General features: G+C 32.4%; 2 protein-coding genes across 4 annotated transcripts in view; one reads left to right on the top strand and one right to left on the bottom strand.

Moving 5' to 3' along the window:
* The window catches only part of LOC124365449 (WD repeat-containing protein 7), a gene marked incomplete at its 3' end in the record, with an annotated part of 248,780 nt that overhangs the window by 162,067 nt on the left and 61,420 nt on the right, over positions 1 to 25,293 (bottom strand). The gene's annotated exons all lie outside the window — the stretch shown is intronic.
* On the top strand, positions 10,326 to 24,710 carry LOC124364492 (cuticle protein 7-like). Of its 3 annotated transcripts, none has more exons than XM_046820025.1 (3): positions 10,326 to 10,431; positions 11,549 to 11,827; positions 11,968 to 12,625. In XM_046820025.1, the coding sequence occupies exons 1-3, from the start codon at positions 10,420 to 10,422 to the stop codon at positions 12,418 to 12,420; spliced, it is 744 nt and encodes a 247-aa protein (XP_046675981.1). In that variant the 5' UTR covers positions 10,326 to 10,419; the 3' UTR covers positions 12,421 to 12,625. The 3 variants fall into 3 exon arrangements, with proteins under 3 accessions (XP_046675981.1, XP_046675980.1, XP_046675979.1); XM_046820024.1 differs by lacking the exons at positions 11,549 to 11,827; positions 11,968 to 12,625 and adding exons at positions 23,625 to 23,903; positions 24,044 to 24,710 and having other exon boundaries at positions 10,405 to 10,431; XM_046820023.1 differs by lacking the exons at positions 10,326 to 10,431; positions 11,549 to 11,827; positions 11,968 to 12,625 and adding exons at positions 21,644 to 21,742; positions 23,625 to 23,903; positions 24,044 to 24,710.

The following is a 25,293-nucleotide window of genomic DNA, read 5'->3' on the forward strand; positions in this document are numbered from 1 at the left end:
GACATTTGCCTCACCCTGTACATACCAAAGGAGTTCATTCCTGGCTGGTTGGGACACAATAAAAATGTTTCTTGCCATTAACAACTCACAATATAATGGTTGTCCATTTCCACCTGCTGTAGTGTTTTAAGATATAGATCAGGAAGGCATTCAGAGTTTTCCACCACTATGGGAAACAAAGGGTTACAGATGGTATGTATTCTCTCTCTCTCAGTGTAAAAGACTGTGATTTTAAATGTTGGCGTTCTAAACTTAACAGACACTCACGAGTAGCAGAGACTTCCTTCTTCCATGGACAGAACAAATACATAGAGGAACCTTCTTATTTCATTCTTTCCGTCCCTTCTCTGTCAAAGCCATACAAAAACTCAAGTACAAGCAATGAGCGCTGTTGACTCAACTCCTATAAACTTTATCACTTTACCACTACATACATAACAAGGCATTTCACAACACAGTTTCATATATGGGTAGAAGCGAGGAAATGAAAACGTGAGAAGTAAAATCTGTCATCTGGACAGCGACGATTTTAAAAATTCATGACATATGACATGAAATACTCAATAACCAAACAATATAAGTATTTTAAAGAAATTTTAATTTTGTATCTGAATGCTGATGAAAAGGCATATGTGGTTCATCTATTAAAGGTTCTGTTGTCAAAGTAAAGAATAAAACATGGAGATGAGGTTAATTATAGCCACTCAAAGAACATAATGCTCAATTCTCATTTTAAATTCATAAATCTGAAGATTGAGTAAAATGTTTTTCTCATAAAAGATATTTTTAATTATATTAAAAATTATATTGAACGTAATTTTTTTAACTATAGAATTTGACTACTTGATAAATAGAACATCTCAGTATCCCCAATAATACATAAAAATATTTAATAAAAAAATATTGCAACTAAAACGACTTGCTCTATATAAAATATTTACTAAGCATTACAGAATCAAGCTAAGTTATTGATTACAGTAACGTCCTTGGTGTAATTAGATCCCTATACAAAATGACAACTGAGCGCTTTGTAGTCACTTGTTGTTTTCTACCAGTGACCTGGTGGTCTGGTAGTAGTTTTGTCTGTTGCATCGAACTGTAACATCCATATCAAGTTGTTGTGAAAAAGTTGCTACCTCCCAAAATGTTTCTGACTCATATACATAGTTGACAAAAGTGTTATTAATATAAACAATTTGTCTAAAATTATTATTAATGGAAGTTAACACAATGAATTGATGAGTCAATTCTTAACACTATAGAATTTGAAATATGGCTTGGCTTAATATGTCTATGTACAGGGATAAATCAGATATAAACTGTATTTTTTACCTTTATATGATAACCTTATGCACTAATTATTGTTTTAACATTTTGCAATATAGTCTCATGTGTGATCTACACAATTTTCAGTCAGAATTTTAAGGAGGATGCTTAAGGGTTTTACAGCCCATTTCTTCCAGTGTATCCTTCATCAAAGCCGCAGTGTGAGACCTGACGTCATGGAGGAGAGTGACATCTCTGATGGGCATATCTCATCTTTTGTTTTGGCAACTGTAATAACTGACAGTAGTAAGCCGCACACGCTGTACATTGAACATGTAGAAAATCAACCAATAAAACTCCCCTAGAGTTCAATAAAAATCATTACAAGGACTTTTCCAGCAGAGAGACAAGTTTGCTTTCATATTGCAACCTTCATCCTTACTCCGCCACTCCTTGGCATTTTTGACTTGGAGGTTTAGTGATGCTCCCAAGTCCCATCACATGTAAATGATGTGCTTTAAAAACGCCTTCTCTTCTTGCTGAATTTGATCCAGAAGCCTTCCAGCAATCCATGACCTGATATGTTTTTGGTTTTCAGTCAACAACCTCAGAACCCATCAAGCATTAGTTTTTCTCAAACCGAATTGATCTGTGATTATGGATTAAACACTTCCCTAACTGATATGCACTTCTGATGAAATTTCTTCCATGGTTAACCAGCGAACATATTTAATAAGCTCTTGAACAGCATGATCTGTAAGGCTTGCCCTTGGGTGTCAATCATGACTTTCGTTTTCAACCCATTGTCACCCTTAAATTCTCTCGCTCATGTAAATACAAGATTCTGAGATAGTGTAGTGTACTGCCTCCAAACTATGCCACAAACTAGTGAAAATCTCTGACTTTAAATTTAAAAACTTTATGATAATCTGTTGGGCAACAGTTTAAGGGACTTCTTGCTCAGTCATGGCTGTACTGACAGCAATGCCAAGCTTGAACACTAACCAGAACAGTTCCCCCACTCCTCACAAACCAAACATCTACTTAACACAACATTATATAGGTAGGACCTGCATTCTAAGAAGAATAGCAAAATTACTATTTATATTTCATTTACCCTCATAAATAATATCATGAGAAATCTAAAACTGAGCATGAATAAATAAAACCACTAGGAAACCCACAGTGGTTTCAATTATTAATTTGAATGTTACTTGTTCCTTACAAATCATTGTATAAGAATTATTCATCAATTTCACAAATGACAAAATTAATTTAAACATTCATAGAAATGTAGTGTTTTATTAAAACTACTATTTCAATTGATTTTATAATTAGGGTTATATGCAATCAATTAAGAAAGTTTATAGATTTATGAATTAGCAAGTACTTTATGTATACTGCGATAATGTATTCTTGATTCATCCCGATTGCCTTAATGTAAAAGCTACATTTTTTATCAAATTTATCAACATTGTTGATTAATCTTCATGCTCTAATTTTGGAGCTTGTGAATAAGAATAAGGCAATCCTGGCTCAATCCAAACACAGGTAGAGAGTATTCAAGCATATGAAAAATCTAATAACAAAAACTATTTGCAGCTTGGAAACCTCTGGGGAATTTCTTAGTCTGTCCTCAACTTATAAATTAGGCATCTATAATTTAGTCAGAAGTTGCTAACAAAACTAAGTATTGAATGTGCATTAACACAATAAATTTGCAAAACATGAAAATCTAACAAGACTAATATTTAAATGTATTGTTTTAATGTTGAAATGTCTTCGGTGATGAAATTTCAGAGCTCTGACCATTCAGTCTTTATTGAAAAGGATTGAAACCTTTGCTATGCTGATTGGTAATATGACAAAGATAGGATTACCAACTAGTACTCTATAAGTTGAAATTAAAATTGAAGTTGAAATGTTAGCAAAAGAGCAAAAGTACTAAAAATCTCTTATTCACCTAAAAAGAACCACACGATTCCACCACAGTGGGGTGCCGGAATATCAGACAGATCGGTCTGTTGAAGCTCATGCATTTTACAAAACGGCCCAATTAAACTGCTGCAGACCGGTTTAGTCGAATTTATTCTGGAGCCAATTAGAGAACAAAAACCTGTGATGGACCATCAAACGCTTCTGTGGCAATAAAATAAACTATTTACAATACGAATAAGTCACTAGTTTTTTTTTATCATGTCAATGCTTAATAACAAGTGTTATACTTTACAGCGATACAATAGTTAAGTATATAGCATTGCATTGGAGAAACTAAAACGTAAAAACTACTATAAGAAAGAATCAAGTTTAAAACTAGAGCATTCCATTATAAAATAAAATTACATCAAAACTATTGTGAACACTCATATCATTGCATCCATCACATACAACAAATAGAGAAAACAGTAAGTACTTGAAAATATTTAAAGTAAAACTTGAGTTAAAGAATATTTTATTTTACCAGGTGAAGTTAAGACTAAGAAGCCATCTCTAACAGTTAACCTGGGTACTAATGGCTTAATGGTAATGGTGACTTCTAAACAACCACCAACAGCCGGGCAGGGTTTGCTAAGCAGGCAACCATCCAAGCAGTGGCTACGCTTTACATTGCTAACATCTTATGATAACTGCAGTACTCACTATACTGCACTATTGGCACAGAATTCAAAATAAATTACTTGTATCTTTATTAATAAATATTGTTCTTGGAACATCCTATATACAGCAGTACACCTAAGCAGGCAACCATCCAAGCAGTGGCTACGCTTGACATTGCTAACATCTTATGATGACTGCAGTACTCACTATACTGCACTATTGGCACAGAATTCAAAATAAATTAATTGTATCTTTATTAATAAATATTGTTCTTGGAACATCCTATATACAGCAGTACACCTAAGCAGGTAACCATCCAAGCAGTGGCTACGCTTGACATTGCTAACATCTTATGATAACTGCAGTACTCACTATACTGCACTATTGGCACAGAATTCAAAATAAATTACTTGTATCTTTATTAATAAATATTGTTCTTGGAACATCCTATATACAGCAGTACACCTAAGCAGGTAACCATCCAAGCAGTGGCTACGCTTGACATTGCTAACATCTTATGATGACTGCAGTACTCACTATACTGCACTATTGGCACAGAATTCAAAATAAATTACTTGTATCTTTATTAATAAATATTGTTCTTGGAACATCCTATATACAGCAGTACACCTAAGCAGGCAACCATCCAAGCAGTGGCTACGCTTGACATTGCTAACATCTTATGATGACTGCAGTACTCACTATACTCCACTATTGGCACAGAATTCAAAATAAATTACTTGTATCTTTATTAATAAATATTGTTCTTGGAACATCCTATATACAGCAGTACACCTAAGCAGGCAACCATCCAAGCAGTGGCTACGCTTGACATTGCTAACATCTTATGATGACTGCAGTACTCACTATACTGCACTATTGGCACAGAATTCAAAATAAATTAATTGTATCTTTATTAATAAATATTGTTCTTGGAACATCCTATATACAGCAGTACACCTAAGCAGGCAACCATCCATGCAGTGGCTACGCTTGACATTGCTAACATCTTATGATAACTGCAGTACTCACTATACTGCACTATTGGCACAGAATTCAAAATAAATTAATTGTATCTTTATTAATAAATATTGTTCTTGGAACATCCTATATACAGCAGTACACACTATTAAGTTATGCACCAAAAAACACTAATTAATAAAAATGCTGCTCTATTCAGTTTGAATCTTGTATTTTGCTTCTTTTTACACAGAGCTTCAACTTTTCATATAAATTTACCGAGGTAATTTTAAACTGAACACAACCTATATATCCAACATTTAATAAAAAAGAGATCATAACTGGTGTTCCTTATTGCCTCAAACAAATTACCGGAAAGAATTATTGATACAAACATGATTGTGGTTCATCTGAATGAATCCATTCTTTTCGAGACTGAAAGCCTCAATATGCCCCAGTGAGCTCAATTATGGTTTACTTCTGACCATCCAAATACTCTGAAATTACATGAAATAATTCAGAGAAAATACATAACAACTGCAATATTTCCGTTAACTGTGGTATGTGCCATAATGACTCAGCAAGACAAATCAGAATAACTAACTTTTTTCAGACCCTCAAGTAATAGATTTAGCTAATGCTTAACCTTTAATAGATTTGGAACCTTCAAAATAGGGATGGTGGAAATGAGAATGACAGAATGTAAAGTCTTTTCTTACATAGTGACATAAAAAAGCCCATGGGCACATTATTGAGAGGTAACATTTATGGCCACCTAAGTATCTACAAAGTAATCAATAAGGAGACTTTTATTCTGATAGCTAAATGTAGTGTAGAATCAATAAGCCTAGTTAAAAAAATCCTGAAAAAACATCTGCTTCTACTCTTAAGCCTAGTTTACAGGCATTAATTAGGAAGACGTGAATGTGATGGAATTTTTAAAATACAAGAATATCAAGTGACCAGTCTATCAGTAAATTAATAAGTTCACGTGACATTGTTTAGGGTGTTATGTATTAAGGAAAATTAAATAATTCTTTATAAATTCCAAATAATAGCTCCCTACTTGGTTTAGACTCTAACTACAGTCACAGTGAATGTATGAACAATATTTTAAAACAGTAAGTGGTCATAATAAAAATGTTTTTGTCATTTTCCATAAAAAAACTCAAAATATTTTTAACACTGCTTTAAGAGCGAAAATGCAGGAGAGCATTTTGATATTGTGGAATATCAAAGATGTGGGAGAATTCCCTCGCCCGCCTGCGTGTATTGTTGCATTACTAATCGTAACAGAGAATAAAATGGTAAGTTAATTTATTTTAATCAATAGTTTTACTTCCTTTAATGACTATATACTAATCATGTATAGTAGTATGTATAAGAGACTTATTTTAATATTCAATAAACCTTTATTTTTAAAAATATACAAACAAAAAACTAAAAATGAGGGAATCTCCAGGGCGCGTGTCAGTATGTAACTATTTTTACATGGAGCGTTAATGATAGGACATACCAATCATTTTAAAAGTAAACAATTTTGAAGTTTTTACTGTATTATCAACAGTAGCAATTTTTGTTTACCACACAGGTCTTTTATTTGCTATTTCTCTTCAGAAAAGTAGTGTTAAATAATTTTATATATAAAAGTGCTTTTTTTAACATAGGTAAAGATTTTTTTTCTTTTATAAATCTACATTAGTAAAAGAATAATACAGTAATTGAATATGTCCAAAATAACATTTTATGCTGCTTTTGAAACAGCATTTATATGCTAAAAAAGTACTTGTTTCAATCTAACACTGAAAGAAACCATAATTAATTTCACTGCACATTGCAAATCAATGTTACAACCATGCAGAACAAACTAACATATTAATGCCTTGAGATATCAAAAGAAAGCAGATGACTTATGGGGCTTGATTAACGGTAACTGTGCTGTTGCCAAATTTACGAGAAGGTATCAACAAAAGCCATCAAAGCAACGTCCAGCCCGCCTACCTTGAACACATTCATATATATTCATATCCATCACAAGAAACCTTGGTCTCTGATAAGGTAAACATGTGGAGCACTCTGGTCCGGAAAGGGCATGGGCATTTGCAAAATTGAGTTATTTTTGGATATATTTAAATTTAGAATACATTCTTCTAATTCCTATTTCTTGATTACGATATCATCAGATATCATCATCACTAACCGGTGGTTTCTGTCTCATTAAATGCCATTGACAAACTCAATTTGTAAGTCCAGGGCACTTATTGACAAGTCTTAGTGTATTGGTAATAAAACTACTATGTCATCAAACTTCCAGTCTGATATATTGTAAACTTTTAGCACTCTGAACCGCAAACACCAGCACTTTGATAAATTAGTATGGACTATTGAAGACTCTTGGAGCAATTGGAAGAAATTTCAACAATTAGTTACTAAAACAACATTTTTCCAATATTATTTTAGTTTTTGGAAAATAAAGGTTTTATCATCAGGCGACTCCAATACTGTAATATTGAATCAAGTCACAGTTATCCGAACATGCTAAACCAAGTAGGAGCTATTTGTTTGGAATTAATATAGAATTATTTTTATTTTCCTTAACACAAATAATTCCTTGTCACTCGAACTTATTAATTTACTTATAGAATGGTCAATTGATATCCTTGTATTTCCAAAATTCCACCATATTCACGTCTTCATAATTCTTGTCTGTAAACTAGGCCTAAGGGTACAAGCAGATGTTTTTTTTCTGGATTTTAGGCTCATTGATTCTACACCGCATTTAGCTATCAGAATAAAAGATTCCTTACTGATTGGTTTGTGGGTACTTAGGTGACCATAGATTTTACCTCTCAATACTGTGTCCAGGAACCTTTTTATGTTACTATGTAAGATAGGACTTTGCGTTCTCTCGTTCTCACTTCCATCATTCCTATTCCAAATCTTTTATGGGCTTAGCATTAGCAAAGCCTATTACTTAAAGGGGCTGAAAAAAATGTATTTCTCTCTTCCTATCTGTCCACATGATATCTTGAAAACGAACTAACCTATAGGTTTTAAATTTTGTATAAAGATTGATTGGATTTGGGTAAGCGTTAGCGAACATGTTTACATTTGTCCCCATCAACAACAACAAAATATCATGATGGCAATAATAAAATCACAGATTAATTAATTTGTAAAAGAAAAAAATTGAGTACAAGCATATATAATTTTAACACGTGACCTAGTAACACATGTAGCATAATAAATTTAACTGTAGGCTTGAAATTTTACATGCAAGCTTGTTAAGTGACATGTATTATGGTGCACTCCTTCCAATCTTTTAATTCAACACCCTTAGTTGTTACTACAATGTCCTGTTCCAAGCATATTTAGAAATGAACTACTCAAGCTCGGAGAGATCTTAATTGTGACAGTGAAGAACAATTATTTACTAAATAATAAACACGACCACTTTAAAGGTATGCTTACACAATTTGGGAGCAACAAACATTATTGTCAGTTTAGAAGTGTCTGCTGTTTTGACATGTTTGTTGCTCAAGTGTTTTTTTTTAAGTGGTTATGTTCGCTTGTGTGTTGAAGGATTTTGATACAAAAAGTACCTTTGGAATTGCATTAAAATTTTTTAATAGTTAGTGACTTGTAAATTGTTTATGACTATATTGGTTTTTTTGTGATTTGATTTTAAAAATCACCACATGTGCCATTTTGTTAATATTAAAGCAAATAACACAATTATATATATATAGAGTTTTCCTCTCATTTGTGCATAAATTAAATGCTAAGTTTGGTATATTTATGGTGTTACTAGATCTATAGATATATCTATACATGTATATATATATATATATATATATATATATATATATATATATAAATGAATGTTTGTGTGTTTGTCCTTTATGGAATCGTACACTATTTGACCAATCATCATGAAAATTTGAATGTATGTGTACTTTTCGACGGAGAAGGTTTATATGCTATACTCATTTATAAAACTCACCACGAGGTGGCGCTGCAAAATATAAAAGTTTTCAAAGCGCCAGCACATTATAAACTGCAATTACGAGACAGTTACGTGTATTAATTTGTCAAAGACTATTTGAAGGCACTAAGTTAGGATATATGTTTGTCTTTATGATAAATATATGGTTGAACTTAAAGCTTGACTATTAGACCGCTTTATAATAAAATACATGTACGTGCATGAACCAGAAGTGCAAATAAACGGGCAAAGTTTAGGTAAAGCGTGCGAAGCCGCGGGAAACAGCTAGTCTTTTATAAAAAAATTAAAAACTACAGATAGCAGCTAATCAACACATTTTTGGACATATGTTTATATTACATTTATGTTTGAAATCATATCAGTCACAGAAGCTTGTGACACCCTTTTTCCCCTGTTTGTGTATAAATATATATTCAATAAACATTGAATCACAAAAAGTACTTGCAGCAATTTAAACATTTTAAATTAACGATTTCTATATTTATGAGCTTAAAGAAATAACAGAGTGTTTTGGAATGTACATAAGATATCCTTAATATTTTATAATACACCATTTTGTTGTTTCGTGAATGGTTTTTGAGATATAGATTATGTGTAAATCCCATAAGAACTTTTCTATTATCAAGAACTTACTGGCATAGGTATGCTGAAACAAGTTAAAACTTGATCTCTTAAATACCTTGATTAAGTTCATTGGCCAGCTTGGTATGCTATTTCTTTCCATTAAGGGGCCCGTTTAACTTTTAACAAATTCATAATTCCACTAGTTATGAACATAAAGAAAAAACAAAAACTGTTTTCAAATGCTTTTAACATTTGCAAACATTTTACTGAACTTTTTTGTATCACGAATGATTTTAGAGATATTGAGTTAATATAAATCCCATGAGAATAAATTAATAATATTCCAATTGTCATAAAAACTACTTACTTCTTCCAAACCAATCTGGAAGAGCTATTTAAAATTCAATTTCACTGCCTAGAATAGCATTACTTTTTTATTTTTGTTCCTTAAGACACAAAGTTGAGGAAACTTCTAGTGCAAATAAACCTACAAGATCTTCTGCATGGCTCTCAGACCAATAAGATATTCAGAATGGTAAAGGAGGATAGAGGATTGGATCTGCTTCCTGCTTTTATACAGCTGATGGTACAGCCCACATGATAGTCAAGAAGTTGAGACCGAGTTTGCATTGTATAAGCACACAAACTTCGTCATAGGCAATTCATACTTACTAGTAGACACCTCTGTTTTCTATAATATATAACACGATTATACTTTCACATTGGCTATGTTAATATTTTAAATTTTATATATATGAACATAAAAAGATAAAAATAAATAAAGAAAACAAAATTTGTGTAATAAATCAAAATGTACCATACAGTCTTTTGCAGAAAAATATTGAAATTGACTTCAAAAAAGAAATTTGTCACCTAAACTAAGTGAGAAAAACTAAAGTTGGGTGGCGGAGGGCAACATGAGCAAAAACCGTTGAGGAGCAAGTGGCCTTGGAGTGAGGTATATAAGGGCGGGGCAGGGAAGATGTCTTCAGTCTTGGGTCTCCTCCTGAACTGATCTAATCGTCATGAAGGTCCTGGTAAGTCCCAACACCCATCACTCTCCATTCTATATTTAGTTTCTCAACAAATATTTTTTTGGAAATTATTCTCAAATATACGTTATTTGCTTTTAAAAAGACCATTTTACTAAATAAATTATTTAATAATGAAACAAAAATATATGTTTTCCCACTGATTCACCCTTAATTAAAAACTATGAACACTGGCAGAAAAATTTTAAAATGGATGCTAATTTCCAAAAATATTTTAATTTTAACTAAATATAAATAAAGAACAGCCATATTTCAATTCAAAGTAAAGAAGTTATTTTTTAACTATTTTTAGCAATAAGGAACCAAAAGGTTCAATAAGGTACAAACATACCAGACAATTTTTCGAACTGTCGTAGAACATTTTTACCATATTCAACCAGTACTGCATAATAAGTCAAATTTCTCAAGTGCATCTTTTACTTCAAACAGTTTTTCAATTTAATTTTTTTATATTTAGCTGTTCAAATATTGTTAAACTTGCACTTAATGTTGATTTGGATTTTATTTTAAGTTTTAAAAATGATTTTCTTTCATTTTGGAAGAACAAACACAAGTTACATAGAAAAATGTTCTCTTCATAATTAATTCTTAAAAAAATATCACAAACATATTTATCTGATGGACAAGATTTTTAGTTATGACTATTAATTACAACCACTGTATTACTTTAAACCTTCTTATATGCTCATGCATACAATTCATGAACAAGTGTAAATACTTTTAGTTCTGTGTTTAACCATGAAAAATTAATTCTAAAACAAAGAGAATTTTTTTAGAAAAAAAACTCTTTTTGTCTCATACAATCTCATGTTGAAATATCTGATATTCTATTCAAACTAATATTTGATTGAATTATGTTAGTAACATTAAATGAGTTACTTTGACTTAACATTCTCCTGAATTATATTACCTCAGATTTTATATTAGATTTTTGTTAAAACAAAGTAAAAATATTAATTGTTTACAGTTCATTGTTTAAGTAAGAAAACATACATAAAATTTAGTACTTTAGTAGTATTCTATTACTGTGCACTACTGAGATACAATTCCTATCCACTGTTTACTTCATCACTCACATACTACTATGAAATCTATTATCCAGGTTGTTTTGTGCGCTGTTGCCGCCTGTGTTGTGGCCAAGCCTTTTGCTGGCTATGCCTACAGTGCCGCCGCCCCACTAACCAGCCCCTACGCCTATGCTGCACCCTACTACGCCGCACCCCACCTGGCGTATGCTGCTCCTGCCCCTATCGCCCCTGCCGTAGTAGCCGCTCCCGTCGCTGCCCCTGTTGGAATCAAGACCCAATACTACGCCCAGGACTTCACAGGTCTTGTCAGCTACGGACACTCTGAGCCCTTCCAGGCCCAGAGCGTTGTTCAGGTATGTAATGTTCCTTCAGTCTTGTACAATACATGTCTTAGCATTGCAATACTGCCAAATATTAAATTTAATGAGCATCAAGTACATTTTATGTGAGATTTCACGAGCGACTGTCTCTGTAACGCATTTCATTTCCCCAGGATGCTGCTGGCAACAAGGTTGGAAGTTTCAGCTATGTTAACCCTGAGGGCAAAGTGATCCAGACCAACTACATTGCCGATCACGAGGGTTACCGTGTGGCCAGCAACGACCTGCCCGTGGCCCCTGAAGTTCCCGCTGTCGCCCCTGCTGCGCTCCCTGAGCCCGTCCAGGACACCCCCGAGGTTGCCGAGGCTAAGGCCAAGTTCTTCAACGAGTTCGAGCAGGTCAAGAGCCGTGCCAGGAGATCAGCTCAGGTCCAGACTCCCGCCAGCACCTCACCCCTGGCTGCCCCTACCGTTGTTGCCACCCCCGTCGCTCGCGTTGCAGCTCCCTTTGCTCCTTTGGCTCCCGTTGTCTCCGCCTACTCCACCCCTGTTGTAGCCCCCTACTCCGCCCCTCTGGCCTACCCCTACAACTACCCTTACTACCCCAGCGTTGTCTACAGCAAGTAAGCACCCCAAACCTCAGATGATTACTCCGTCCAGTTCCAGATCTGCAGAGACCCCAGTTGGGTACTAGCGGAGATTTCATCCTGAAAGGGGTGTCAAAAATTCCTAACCTTTATAAGGGCATTACTTTTTTACTGTTACCTTTTTCTCTTCTTCTCATTCTTTACTTGCTTGTAAAAACGTAAATAAAGATATTCTATAAACTTTATATGTTATTTTATTCTTTCCAAACATAATTGTACTTTAAATTTAAGATTCCTGTACTGTATACAATGTCTTTGAAACAATATGAAACCGTTTGAATGTTGTACACCTTACATGGTATACAAAGTTTAGTAATTAATATAAATAATTACAGCTAATTATCACTAAACTATCTTATTGCTCTAATTTAAAACAGGAATGTAGCTGATTGTTCCAACATATTTGTAAGTTGGTTAACCTATAAAAGCATACCCATATAACCAAACGTTGTTTTAAAAAATATGGCCTTACCAAAATTATCAAGTAAGTAGTTATACTATAGTTCATACAACAGAATCGTTTCCATTGTATTTCATAAATGATTATTTGCAAATCTATTCTTGTATATAATTGCATTTTCTTTTCTTTGATTACTACAATGAAATCAAATTTCTGTTCCTCCTGGTCTGTTTTGCCTTCTGAAAATACTCGAATAAAATATTCATAATATTTCTTAATTTCTTCAGTTATCTTATTTTTTATTCATCACTTCTACCAGAAACCAATTGGTTTCTCCTTCTACTAAGGACCCTAAAACTTTACTAAAATACAAACAATTTTCTTCTTTCTTTGCTTCTCCCTTCTCTCTAATTATTTATTTTCTCATTTTGTTAATCTAACTTTATCAAATTTTTATATAACTTTTTTTTAAATCATTTTTTTTATTTCACCTATCATTTTGCAACATATTTAGGGATGGAAGAATTGGTGAGAGAGAAGAAACTGACAGATGAACATGTAATTGTTTGGCTTTAAATTTGTTTACAAATTCAAAAACATAAAGCTGCATTATTTGAAGTTTTGCCACTTTTTGAGCATTCATGCCATTATTGTATTTTAAGTTTTGTCCAAGTGTCTCTCAGTGTGAGATTTAAATTCCTGACCAGTGACAATTATTACCAAAGGTATCTGTGTCCGGCCTTGCTATAATAAAATTGCTAGTCACTGATAATACAGCCTAATTACACAACATAATACTTGTTGAATACTATGTGAAATGCTACTATGTGAGGTAAGGGGATTGTCAACTAACTTGCATGTGGAAAAAGTAAAGACCATTATCGAGGTGACAGATCAAGTAAGCCCTACCAACGGTAAATGAAACTGTTAGTAAGCTACGAGAGGATGTTAAAACCCTGACAGCCGTGATTGGTGAGCTAGACAGCAGGTTGAGGAATAGGACTGACTATTTGGAACACTATTAACAGTAGGAAAACATGTGGATCTTCCACAACAGCGGGCTCAAGGAATGTTGGTGATGGGTCAGTGCCAAGAGAAGCTTAGGGCTCAGCAACCCCAGCCAGTACCTCACGGTGGATTTAGTCTGGCTAGTTATTGTGCAGTTAAACAGCTGCTCTCCATGGGGCAAGGACTTGGAAGTTCTAGATCCCCATCCAAGAAGTACCTTGCAGGGTAGCATCATGAACCGAGGAGTATCTGAATGCTGAATGACAAGATTATGGATTGATCGCCACAGCAATAACGAGGAAGGCAGCCAAGACTTGATACCCAAGACAGGAGATAAATAACGTTTTTCTTTTAAATATAGACATTCATTATAGTTTTAAAGGTTATTTTCTTTACTGTTGTACATTTTTAAATAATAGGTAAATTATAACGGTTTACAAGAGAACTCAATTGATTATAGATGATATTTGAATGCTGGTTTATTAAAATGTTAACATTTATACTATGTACTTTTCAGGTTATCCTGTATCATGTTGAAACATGTGTTGTACCCAAATCTTTATTCACTTATGTCTACAATGTTGCTGCCCTTCACCTGACATACAATCATACCCGCCCTCACTCCCGCTGCTGCTCCTCTGTAGGTATCATGATCTGATACTACACACAAGATATCACTGACTTTGTCAGATATGGGCACAATGAACCCTTTCAAGCCCAGAATGTTATCCAGATAGGTTCTACTCCCTTACACCCCACTGCTTGTCCTTTAGGTATCAAGACACGATACTACGCACAAGATATGACTGTATAAATATACACAGGGTGACCCAGAACTCTCTACCAATATTTTCAGGTATTATTCCGGGACCAAAGAAAACCAAAATTTCATACTAAAAATTTTCCATAACTCAATAATTGCCCAAATAGCCATCAATTTATTATTTAACATAACTATTGTGACAACTAGTAATTGTGACTTTTTTAATATATTTTATTTTTAAGATATGTACACTCAAAGATTTTAGAATACCATCAATTTTACAAAAATGTTTCTAAAAATTTGAAATTTTCTTTATAATTAGGCCTTTAGATTATAAAGCTGTATACCAAATTTCAACTCATTACAAAAAGAAGTTCTCAAATTGACAATATTTAAGTGAAAAGAACAAAATGGTAGCTATTCGGGTAGTTATTGAGTTTCTGAAAGTTTTAATATGAAATTTTGGTTTATCTTTGGTACAGGAATAATACCTTAATATGTTAGTAGAGAGTTTTGGGACACACTGTTGTATATATGCTATGTAAGCTTGTGCAAATACTCCCATAAAACGACCAAACAATCTGAAAATTGGTACAAACATTTATCTTATAAATGTCTCGACTAAGTCCATTGGCAATATGAATACTGAAATAAGTTCAAACTTGGTACAATCATTTATCTTTCAGATACCTTGATTAAGTTTGTTGACCAGCTTGGTACACTATTTCTTTTCATTAAGGTGCCTGTTTAAACTTTTAAAAAATTCACAACTCCGTTATTTATGAACCCAGAGAAAAACTAAAACTGTTGTGGAATGCTTAAAATATTTTATAATATTTTTGTTACACAATTTGTTTTGTGTATTAACCAGTATTTTGAGACATCAAGTAGAATCATATGAGAACAAATTTCTGTTGTCACAAAACCTACCTACTTTTTTTAAATGAGTCGGAAGGACTATCCATATTCTGCCAATCCCCTCGTGGTACACTATCATATGCAAAGATTTTATCAAACAGAATAAGAGGGAGAATTGGTTTAGTATTACGTAGACTTAACTGTTTAAGTCTTTTGATCACAGAGAGCTTTTAGTCTGCGCTTTAACTCTCTTTAACTAAGATCCAAATTCAAATGCGTTAAGACTGTGAAGCCACCGGATCTCTTCTGTCTTTGTGTGTTAGTCTGTACACAATAAATTTAAATAATAATAAGTGTATAATATTTTCAATTATGTTTGGTTAGTTTAAGTTTTAGTTTCAGTGAAATTCTCTAAAGAATCAATAAACTGGTTTGATGGACTATGATCTTTGACATTAGATGAGGATACTGTCCCCTTATTGGTCGGTTGATATGGCATGGTCTGTCCATCTACAATAATAATATCCACTGCATGCTTGTCCACCCAGTGTTCCATGGAAGCTCTTCTTGCATGACAGTCCGGTAGCTGTCCTCGTTTATCAAAGTGAGGGCATTGTTTCAACTACCCCTTTGCCCGTTAGTAGTGTGACAATGTTGTAACCCATCTGTTTTGTGGAATTTTTTGGTAGTCCGAGAAAAGTCACTTCTTTTTGTACTAATTGTCCTCTCTTGATGTCAGTGACTTTCGTGGAGTATTAGTTGTGATGCCTGTCTATCCACGGACATCAGTCAACTCCCTGGAAGTCCTGAGCAACCTAGATATACTGCATCATGTGTCATAGTAAGAATTCTGTATTTTCTACCATCTAATTTTTCTTGAAATCAATAGAGGAATTTTCTCTAAAAAAGAAGTTGATATGCTAGTTGAGGTCAAAATGGCAGGGTATCAAAAAGTTTAAGGGATCAGATGATCTTATTTTTCAGTTAATATTTTTTTATACATTCAAAACCAACCATCATATATACAAATAAAAATTATATCACCAAGATAAAGAGATTGAAGACCACATTTGGCGCCAAATAATCAGTCTTCATATGATTGGCAGGCTGATTTTACTATTATTTGCATGTCTGACAATTGGCTTTGAGTGTGACAAAATAAAAAAATATGATTTGAAAAACAATATTAAACTTAAATTAAAACTTTGAAACGTAATAGTACATTATTTATTACACAAGCAACAATACTTCATGGTTTATTATTTCATTCTTGCTCGATTCCATTATTTTTATATGTTAATCTTTTTGTATACAGTATCCCCAACACAGGTACAGCCTTATGGGGTACCTAAATTTCCCTTATTGTGTAAAATGTATTAGCCTAATTATTAGTATTAACAAAAGAAAGAAAAACCTAAAAGGATTTAACCTACTTTTTATATTTTATTACTCTAAGGTACACATACCAATTGGAAATAAAATAAGCAGAACACATTTTTTTGTATTTGTTATTTGCTGCTATTATAAATAAGTTATGTCATCGTAATATTTATTTTTAAACACTGGCAATAATATTTGTTTGTAATATTCAGTTTGTTATTTTGGGGAATAAATGATTTACTATTATTATACTGTCTTTGGATACTCTCACATTTCAACAAACCAAAAGTAGCACAAATGACGATTGATATCTTATTTAAAGAAAACTCATCAATTAATTTCATAAAAATCTAGACTGTCATTTTTTTCCTGATGCAAATTGGCTCTCAGGTCATGGACTATAAAGGATAGTAGGCACTATCTCAGCCATGCCATCCTGGAAGGAAAGGATCTCACTGATCCAATTTGTACCAGTCAAAACGAGCCGGAGATTTAGTCCCTAACATTTAGTCTTGCTACCACCTTTAACACTAAGGGAGACTAAGGGAGCTCCGCCCATTTCGATAATCATCTTCCACAATAAATTAAAACCTACCGAACAAGTTACCACTTGACTCCATATCTCAACATTTGCAGTTGGTGATGCGTCATTTCTGGACATCCATTAGGTTGCCCATATATACAATGATAAAAACAAAATTCCTTAGAAAGAAGAATAATAGTTATCTTGTATTTTCGTTCACAATAAATGAATATAATTGTTTTTTTGGCAATTTTATAGATTTATTTTATATTTTACAACCTGCTGTATTGAATTATACAAATATAAATTGATTGACCATACATGACATCTACTAATCTACATGTCATGAATGTTAAGTTATATAACTAAACTAAACTTGTACGTATAAGAAAGTATGTAGGTACAAAAAAAATAATGTACCAGTATCATTTCAATATCAACAAACAAGCCACCTTCATCAAATTAAACCCTTGCTCAGTTTATACATTGACATTACACATTAAAAAATTTACAGAAGAATTAAAACGCTTAATAGTTTATTTCAATAAGAAAAATATATGCTATACAACGTGACTTTTGGGAATAATAACTATCCCAAAAAGAACCCAAACAAGTCAAAACTTGGTACAAAAATGAATCTTATAAATATTTTGGCTGTCTTTATTGGCCAAATTTGTATGCCATTTTGTTTCACTATGGTTGCCATTTAAACATAAACAGTTTTTTTTGTATCGCAAACAGTTTTTGAGATCACCAAAAATAGGACAGATATTGGTTTATGGTATTGAAATATAGGGAAATACATTTAAAAAGAACATTAATAAAGTTTTATTAATACAAAAAAAAAAAAAAAAAAAAAAACAGTACGTTATATGTCTGGTATTGGCTATAAGGATTAATGTAAACAAAAATTTCAAGAACCTCATATTATGACAGTCCCTTGTTTAGTTGTGTATAAACTGTTGCTTTATATGACTACGTCAAACAACCTAACATATAAAAACATCCACCAATATAACACATGGGGCGCAAACAATATTGTAACCAAAAAACTGATTTCCAAACAATATTCATTAGCGACATTATCTCTTGGACCAAAATTATGGAACGCACTGCCAAATGGATTAAGATCACTGCCATTTGGTATTTTCAAAAGACAAATTGGATTTTTCCTTTTGGCACACCCATTTTATGAAGTGGATGAGTTTTTTGGAATTAGTCATGAATTAAATAATTATTGTTGATCTTGGGAAATTCTTTTATTTGTGTTGTAATTAGTTTTTAATAAATTAATTGATTTGTTTTAATTGATTTTATTTATTTAAAATATTACTTCTTTCAAAGATCTGGACGAACTGGAGGATTGCATTGCTCTTAAAATTGAAATGTACAATATTGTGTTTTCAATGTGACAATGTATATAATCTTTACCAGTAATAAATGAGTATCATATTCTAAAACTATTTTTAACTTGGCACAAATATTGATCTTCTAATTTAGGTCATTGGCCAGCTTGGTACTCTGTTTGGTTCAATAAAGTGAACTTTCAGATAAATAAATTCACAACTTTATTATTATTTATCGACCTAGAAATAAACTAAACGTGATCTGGCATGTATATAACATTTCCTAAACTTGTTGTTATAAACAATTATGTTGTGTTGCAAATGGTTTTTGAGATATTGAGTATAAGGAAATCCTACAATAAATAAATGATTTTCAGTTGTCACAAAATCTACCTACTTCTTCCGACTAAGTCAAAAAGACTGTTACATAATAATGTTTTTAATTTTTAATAAAAATATATTTTTAATTTAATTTTTTAAGTATAACCAGAAAATTTATTTCTATTATAAGTAAAGGGTGAACACAAAACGAACACTCTCAGACAGCTCTCATATTTAAAAACTGTAAAATGTAAAACAAAACAACATTCAAGCATGCTATTCAAATTTTTACCATCACATTTTTGTTATTATGCAGGATAAAATGAAGATGTAAAATTAGAATCAGTTGAAACAAGATCATATTAATAAATTGTAATATAATTGTACGGGGCTTGCAATAATTTTAAAATGTCTGTTCTTGAATAAATATAGTTGAAATAGAATGAATTGTTTTATTCATCCTGTACAGATAAGTTTTATTATGAGAGAAAAAGAAAAGCGTTTATTAGAGTATTTTAGAATTATATTTTTTCATCGTATTTTCGGTTTGCAGTACCATATTCTGAGTGTATTTATAATGTTTTTTATTAGCTACGCACTGCAGTTTAAACATTTTTGTTCTATTTTGGCTAAGCAGATATATTTAGTATATAACAACTAACATATTTCATATTAAAATTTGAAGTCCAATAATTTAATTAATTGGAATGTTAAGAGAGATTATCATTATCACTTTGTAATACACAGTAAAATTATGTGAGATTTTTATTATGTGTGTATTTATCAAATAACTGTTTCGATCAAATTGTAGACTTGATTTATACACTCTAAATCATCTTTATATGTATTTTTCTGACACAATATAGATGTGCCATATACCTTTTATATTATGTAGAATAAGGGCAATTCTGATCGAAAGTGATCAGAAAGTTCAATGCAGGATTACTAATCACTGAAATTACAACAGCTTTTGATCACTTGCTACTCAGATCTGTCAAACTGTGGTAGATGCCCAAGTATCTTCTAATCAATGATAAACTCTAGGGTTGAAGCAGTTGAAGGTTGTGCTGTGTAGGGTTGAATTTACGTTTCAAGGGTAACTGTCCAAGTATTAAACTGGAAATGCGTAGACAGTCAGTTTTGACATATATACTTTAGTCACTGGTGGTATAAAGACTGGTGTTACAAAAAGGTCGACATATTTGTAACACATTCAAATTTTTTTAGAAATTCTATCATCTTGAAACCATACAGGATCTATATAGTCATAAGCATACAAGAGGTTCCTAAATATTTGGGATTTAATTAGTTAAAAACTAACAGCAATTGAACATATTCACTTGTATGTTTCAATGTTACCATATACATATCATAGATTTGCATGCCAACTATCTGAAAGCCTTATGAAATATTAACATATTTTCAAGAACACCATTTTTTGTAAAGGCTTTGACAATACAGAAACCTTTTTCAGTTTTGCTGTTTAATTCGTAATAACTGGTTACAATTGAACACCTGATGAGACAATGAGAATACCTCCCCATCTAGATTACCCTAGATGACTGATAGATAGACTTGACAGACCTTTTTTCTAATAAAGGAGTCTCTGATGTCAAAACGATGTAAAGAGTTCATTTTAAATGTCTTTCATTTTTTATCTCTTCAGACAGAAATAGACTCCAGATTCAACAACTCATGTCCGTGGCAGTACCAGATTTCAAATGGTGCACTAAGCTGAAGGTGAAACCGAGCCAAAGTCAACATTCAGATTAAATCAACCCTTCCCACCATAGCTAAGTTATGTATTAATAACTGAATAACAATTCCTTTTTGAAACTTTGAGAAACCACTAACTTGAAACCTTAAAAGTACCAATCAAAATGTAGGAACAAATATTATTGTTTATGACCTGAACATTCTAAAACACTATTTTATTGAACTCTATAAGCCCAAAAACTGTGATTCTAAAAAGTTAAATTTTTTAGCTATTACCTATTACCTGGAATACCTGAGATAATATTTTGGCACAAACCTGAAAAGACACCATTTTGAAACTTTGTATTTATTTATATTGGCTAAAAAATGTCAAAAGCACGTGGAAGTAAGTACTATGCCCATATCAAATAAAAATATTATGTACATGTACATATTTCAATTTAGACAATTTGGGGTTCGTTGTGCTATGGTTAGCAAAATTTAGAAAATCTTCCAAAAATTATGTATTCAAGGTTGAATTGAATTTCAGGGTGATGGCAATTCACAGATTTCTATGAAAATTGACATAAAACAATATAACTTACTTTGTTCTACTAACCAACATAATAATATTAAAATAAACCACATATTTTAAAAGTTTACAAGTACACCGTTTTATATAAAATATAAAACTATTATACTTCCACATTGACAATGTTAATATTTTACATTACACATAAATAAACATAAAAAGATTTTTATCAATAAAGAAAACTAAATGTTTGTAATAAATCAAAATATATCCAAATATATTAAAACTGAATTAAAAACAGAATTTTGCCACCTAAACTAAGTGAGAAAAACTAATGTTGGGTGGTGGAGGGCAACATGAGCAAAAACCGTTGAAGAGCAAGTGGCCTTGGAGTGAGGTATATAAGGGCGGGGCAGGGAAGATGTCTTCAGTCTTGGGTCTCCTCCTGAACTGATCTAATCATCATGAAGGTCCTGGTAAGTCCCAACACTCATCATTCTCTAATCCACATTTATTTTTTGACATGTTTTTTTTTTAATTACTATCCTCAAAATTTGCTTTTAAACAGACCATTTTACTAAATACATGTTTTAACAATTACACAAAAATGTATATGTATGTTTTCCCATTGTTTCATGCTTGATTAAAAACTATTAATACTTACTGTGTACATTTACTATAATTAATCCTTTATTTCTTATAGAATACTTAAAATTAAAGTAGAAGAATAAATATAAAGAAATAAGGATTATCATATAAATAAAATAAAGAATAATTTTAATTACAAGAACTTAAATGAAAGTAATAACATAAAACTGTTAATGTGTAAAACACTTACGTACTTTTAATTCAAATTAAAAAGGTACCTTTTTTAAATTATAAAACTAACTGGAGAGTTCTAAATAAATAGAAAGTCATTTTTTTTAAAAAGCTCTGTTTACACTGTAATAATTTCAAAAAATTTATATTTACTAAGTTTGAACAAATTAATGTATACATTTAATTAACAATTAAGTAAAACTTAATATATTAAACATATTTTGAAAGATAAATGGTAGCATTTGTGAAAATAAAAGTGAAGAAGGGTTTAATTTACATAAAGTAAAGAATGCATTTTTAATGAAATGAAATGATCTTCAAATAAATTATACTGCATCAATCTTTCTTTTAGTAAGCAATAACCAAATTTTGAATCAGCAATAATATCTTATTTTACAAAATACCAAGTATTTAATGTTCTTTTGAAGAAAACAGCATTTTAGATCACATGTAAGTACAGTTGTCAGGTTAATAAATAACTTTTAAATGTAACGATTGTTCACTTTACATTATTAACAGCCAGGAAACTAAAAAGGCTACGCAAAATTAATTCCTAATATTTGTTCAATAAAATACATACAAGGTAAAGGTAACGTAAGGTAACTTCTCCAACTGTTAGCACTTTAACCAGTTTCAACAGAGTACTGAATAATAATTTAAACTTCTTAAGAGCTTTTTCACTGGGAACAGCCCTGAAAAAGTGTTTGATAAATATATAAATATAATAATAAACCTTTTAAACACTTTTTGATCTTTTTTATTTTTGTACGATGAAGATGAATTCGTAGAATTTGAAATGTACATTGTACGAAAATAAAAAAGATCAAAAAGTGTTAAAAAGGTTTATTATATATATATATATATATATATATATATATATATATATATATATATATATTTGTATTTTGAAACAACTAACACAAAAGAGGTTCTTAGAAAAACATTTTGTCTCTTCATAATTCTTTAAAAATATATTCTAAGCAGATTTATCTGAGAGATAAGAGAAATTAAATTATTATTTTTAAAAAGATTTTAAATTATTTGATAATACACCAAAATACCACAGTGATTTTCAACTGTGACTATTACAAACATAATATTATTTGGAACATTATTATATAGTCATCCTTACAACTGATACACAAGAGTACATAGTTTTAGTTCTGTGTTTAAATTCAAAAGATTTATTAAAAAAACCTTCTTCTTTTTTGAAAAGTCACTTTTATACAAGAATAAAATATGTTCCTATGTTCAAATATCTGCAATTTGATTAAAACTAATATTGGATTCAATTACATATGTTGGTAATATTGAGATACTTTATCCCAAGAGCCCCTTTAATTAGACTACCTCAGATTTTATAACAGATTTCTGCCAAAACAAAGTACACATATTAATTGTTTACAGCACATAGTTTCAGTAAGAGAACATACACAAAATTTAGTAATTTAGTATTTTATTACTGTGTCCTATTGAGATACAATTCCTATCCACTGTTTACTTCATCACTCACATACTACTATGAAATCTATTATCCAGGTTGTTCTGTGCGCTGTTGCCGCCTGTGTTGTGGCCAAGCCTTTTGCTGGCTATGCCTACAGTGCCGCCGCCCCACTGACCAGCCCCTACGCCTATGCTGCACCCTACTACGCCGCACCCCACCTGGCGTATGCTGCCCCTGCCCCTATCGCCCCTGCCGTAGTAGCCGCTCCCGTCGCTGCCCCTGTTGGAATCAAGACCCAATACTATGCCCAGGACTTCACAGGTCTTGTCAGCTACGGACACTCTGAGCCCTTCCAGGCCCAGAGCGTTGTTCAGGTATGTAATGTTCCTTCAGTCTTGTAAAATACATGTCTTAGCATTGCAATACTGCCAAATATTAAATTTAATGAGCATCAAGTACATTTTCTGTGAGATTTCACGAGCGACTGTCTCTGTAACGCATTTCATTTCCCCAGGATGCTGCTGGCAACAAGGTTGGAAGTTTCAGCTATGTTAACCCTGAGGGCAAAGTGATCCAGACCAACTACATTGCCGATCACGAGGGTTACCGTGTGGCCAGCAACGACCTGCCCGTGGCCCCTGAAGTTCCCGCTGTCGCCCCTGCTGCGCTCCCTGAGCCCGTCCAGGACACCCCCGAGGTTGCCGAGGCTAAGGCCAAGTTCTTCAACGAGTTCGAGCAGGTCAAGAGCCGTGCCAGGAGATCAGCTCAGGTCCAGACTCCCGCCAGCACCTCACCCCTGGCTGCCCCTACCGTTGTTGCCACCCCCGTCGCTCGCGTTGCAGCTCCCTTTGCCCCCATTGCTCCTTTGGCTCCCGTTGTCTCCGCCTACTCCACCCCTGTTGTAGCCCCCTACTCCGCCCCTCTGGCCTACCCCTACAACTACCCTTACTACCCCAGCGTTGTCTACAGCAAGTAAGCGCCCCAAACCTCAGATGATTACTCCGTCCAGTTCCAGATCTGCAGAGACCCCAGTTGGGTACTAGCGGAGTTTTCATCCTGAAAGGGGTGTCAAAAATTCCTAACCTTTATAAGGGCATTACTTTATGACTGTTACCTTTTTCTCTTCTTCTCACTCTTTATTTGTTTGTAAAAACGTAAATAAAGTTATTCTATAAACTTTATATTTTATTTCATTCTTTCCAAACATATTTATATGTACTTTAAGTTTAACATTTCTGTACTGTCTTTCAAACAATATGAAACTGTTTGAGTTTTAGACACCTTATATGGTATACAAAGTTTAATAATTAAGATCAATAATTACAGTTATCTATTTATCACTAAACTGTCTTATTTACATAATATAAAACAAACAACCTAATGTTGTTTTTTAAAAAAGATGGCCTTGCAAAAAGTATTGCAAGTACTTATATTTAATTATACTATAGTTCATACAACAGAACATTTTCTATTATATTTCTTAAAGTAGGCATTTGCAAATCTATTCTAATATATGATTGCAATTTATTTTCTTTGATTAGTACAATGAAATAAAATTTCTTTTCCTCCTGGACAGTACTTTAATCAAAACATTCATATTATTTTTCAATTTATTCAGTTATCTTATTTTTTTTCATCACTTCTACCAAAGACCAATTAATTGCTTTCTCCTTCTGCTTAGCACCCAAAAACTTTGCTAAAATATTATATTATAGTATATTACTTGTTATTCACTTTTCAGTTTCCTTCTCCCTTCACTGTAAC

This window comes from Homalodisca vitripennis, chromosome 6, assembly GCF_021130785.1.
Source record: "Homalodisca vitripennis isolate AUS2020 chromosome 6, UT_GWSS_2.1, whole genome shotgun sequence".
NCBI lineage: Eukaryota > Metazoa > Arthropoda > Insecta > Hemiptera > Cicadellidae > Homalodisca > Homalodisca vitripennis.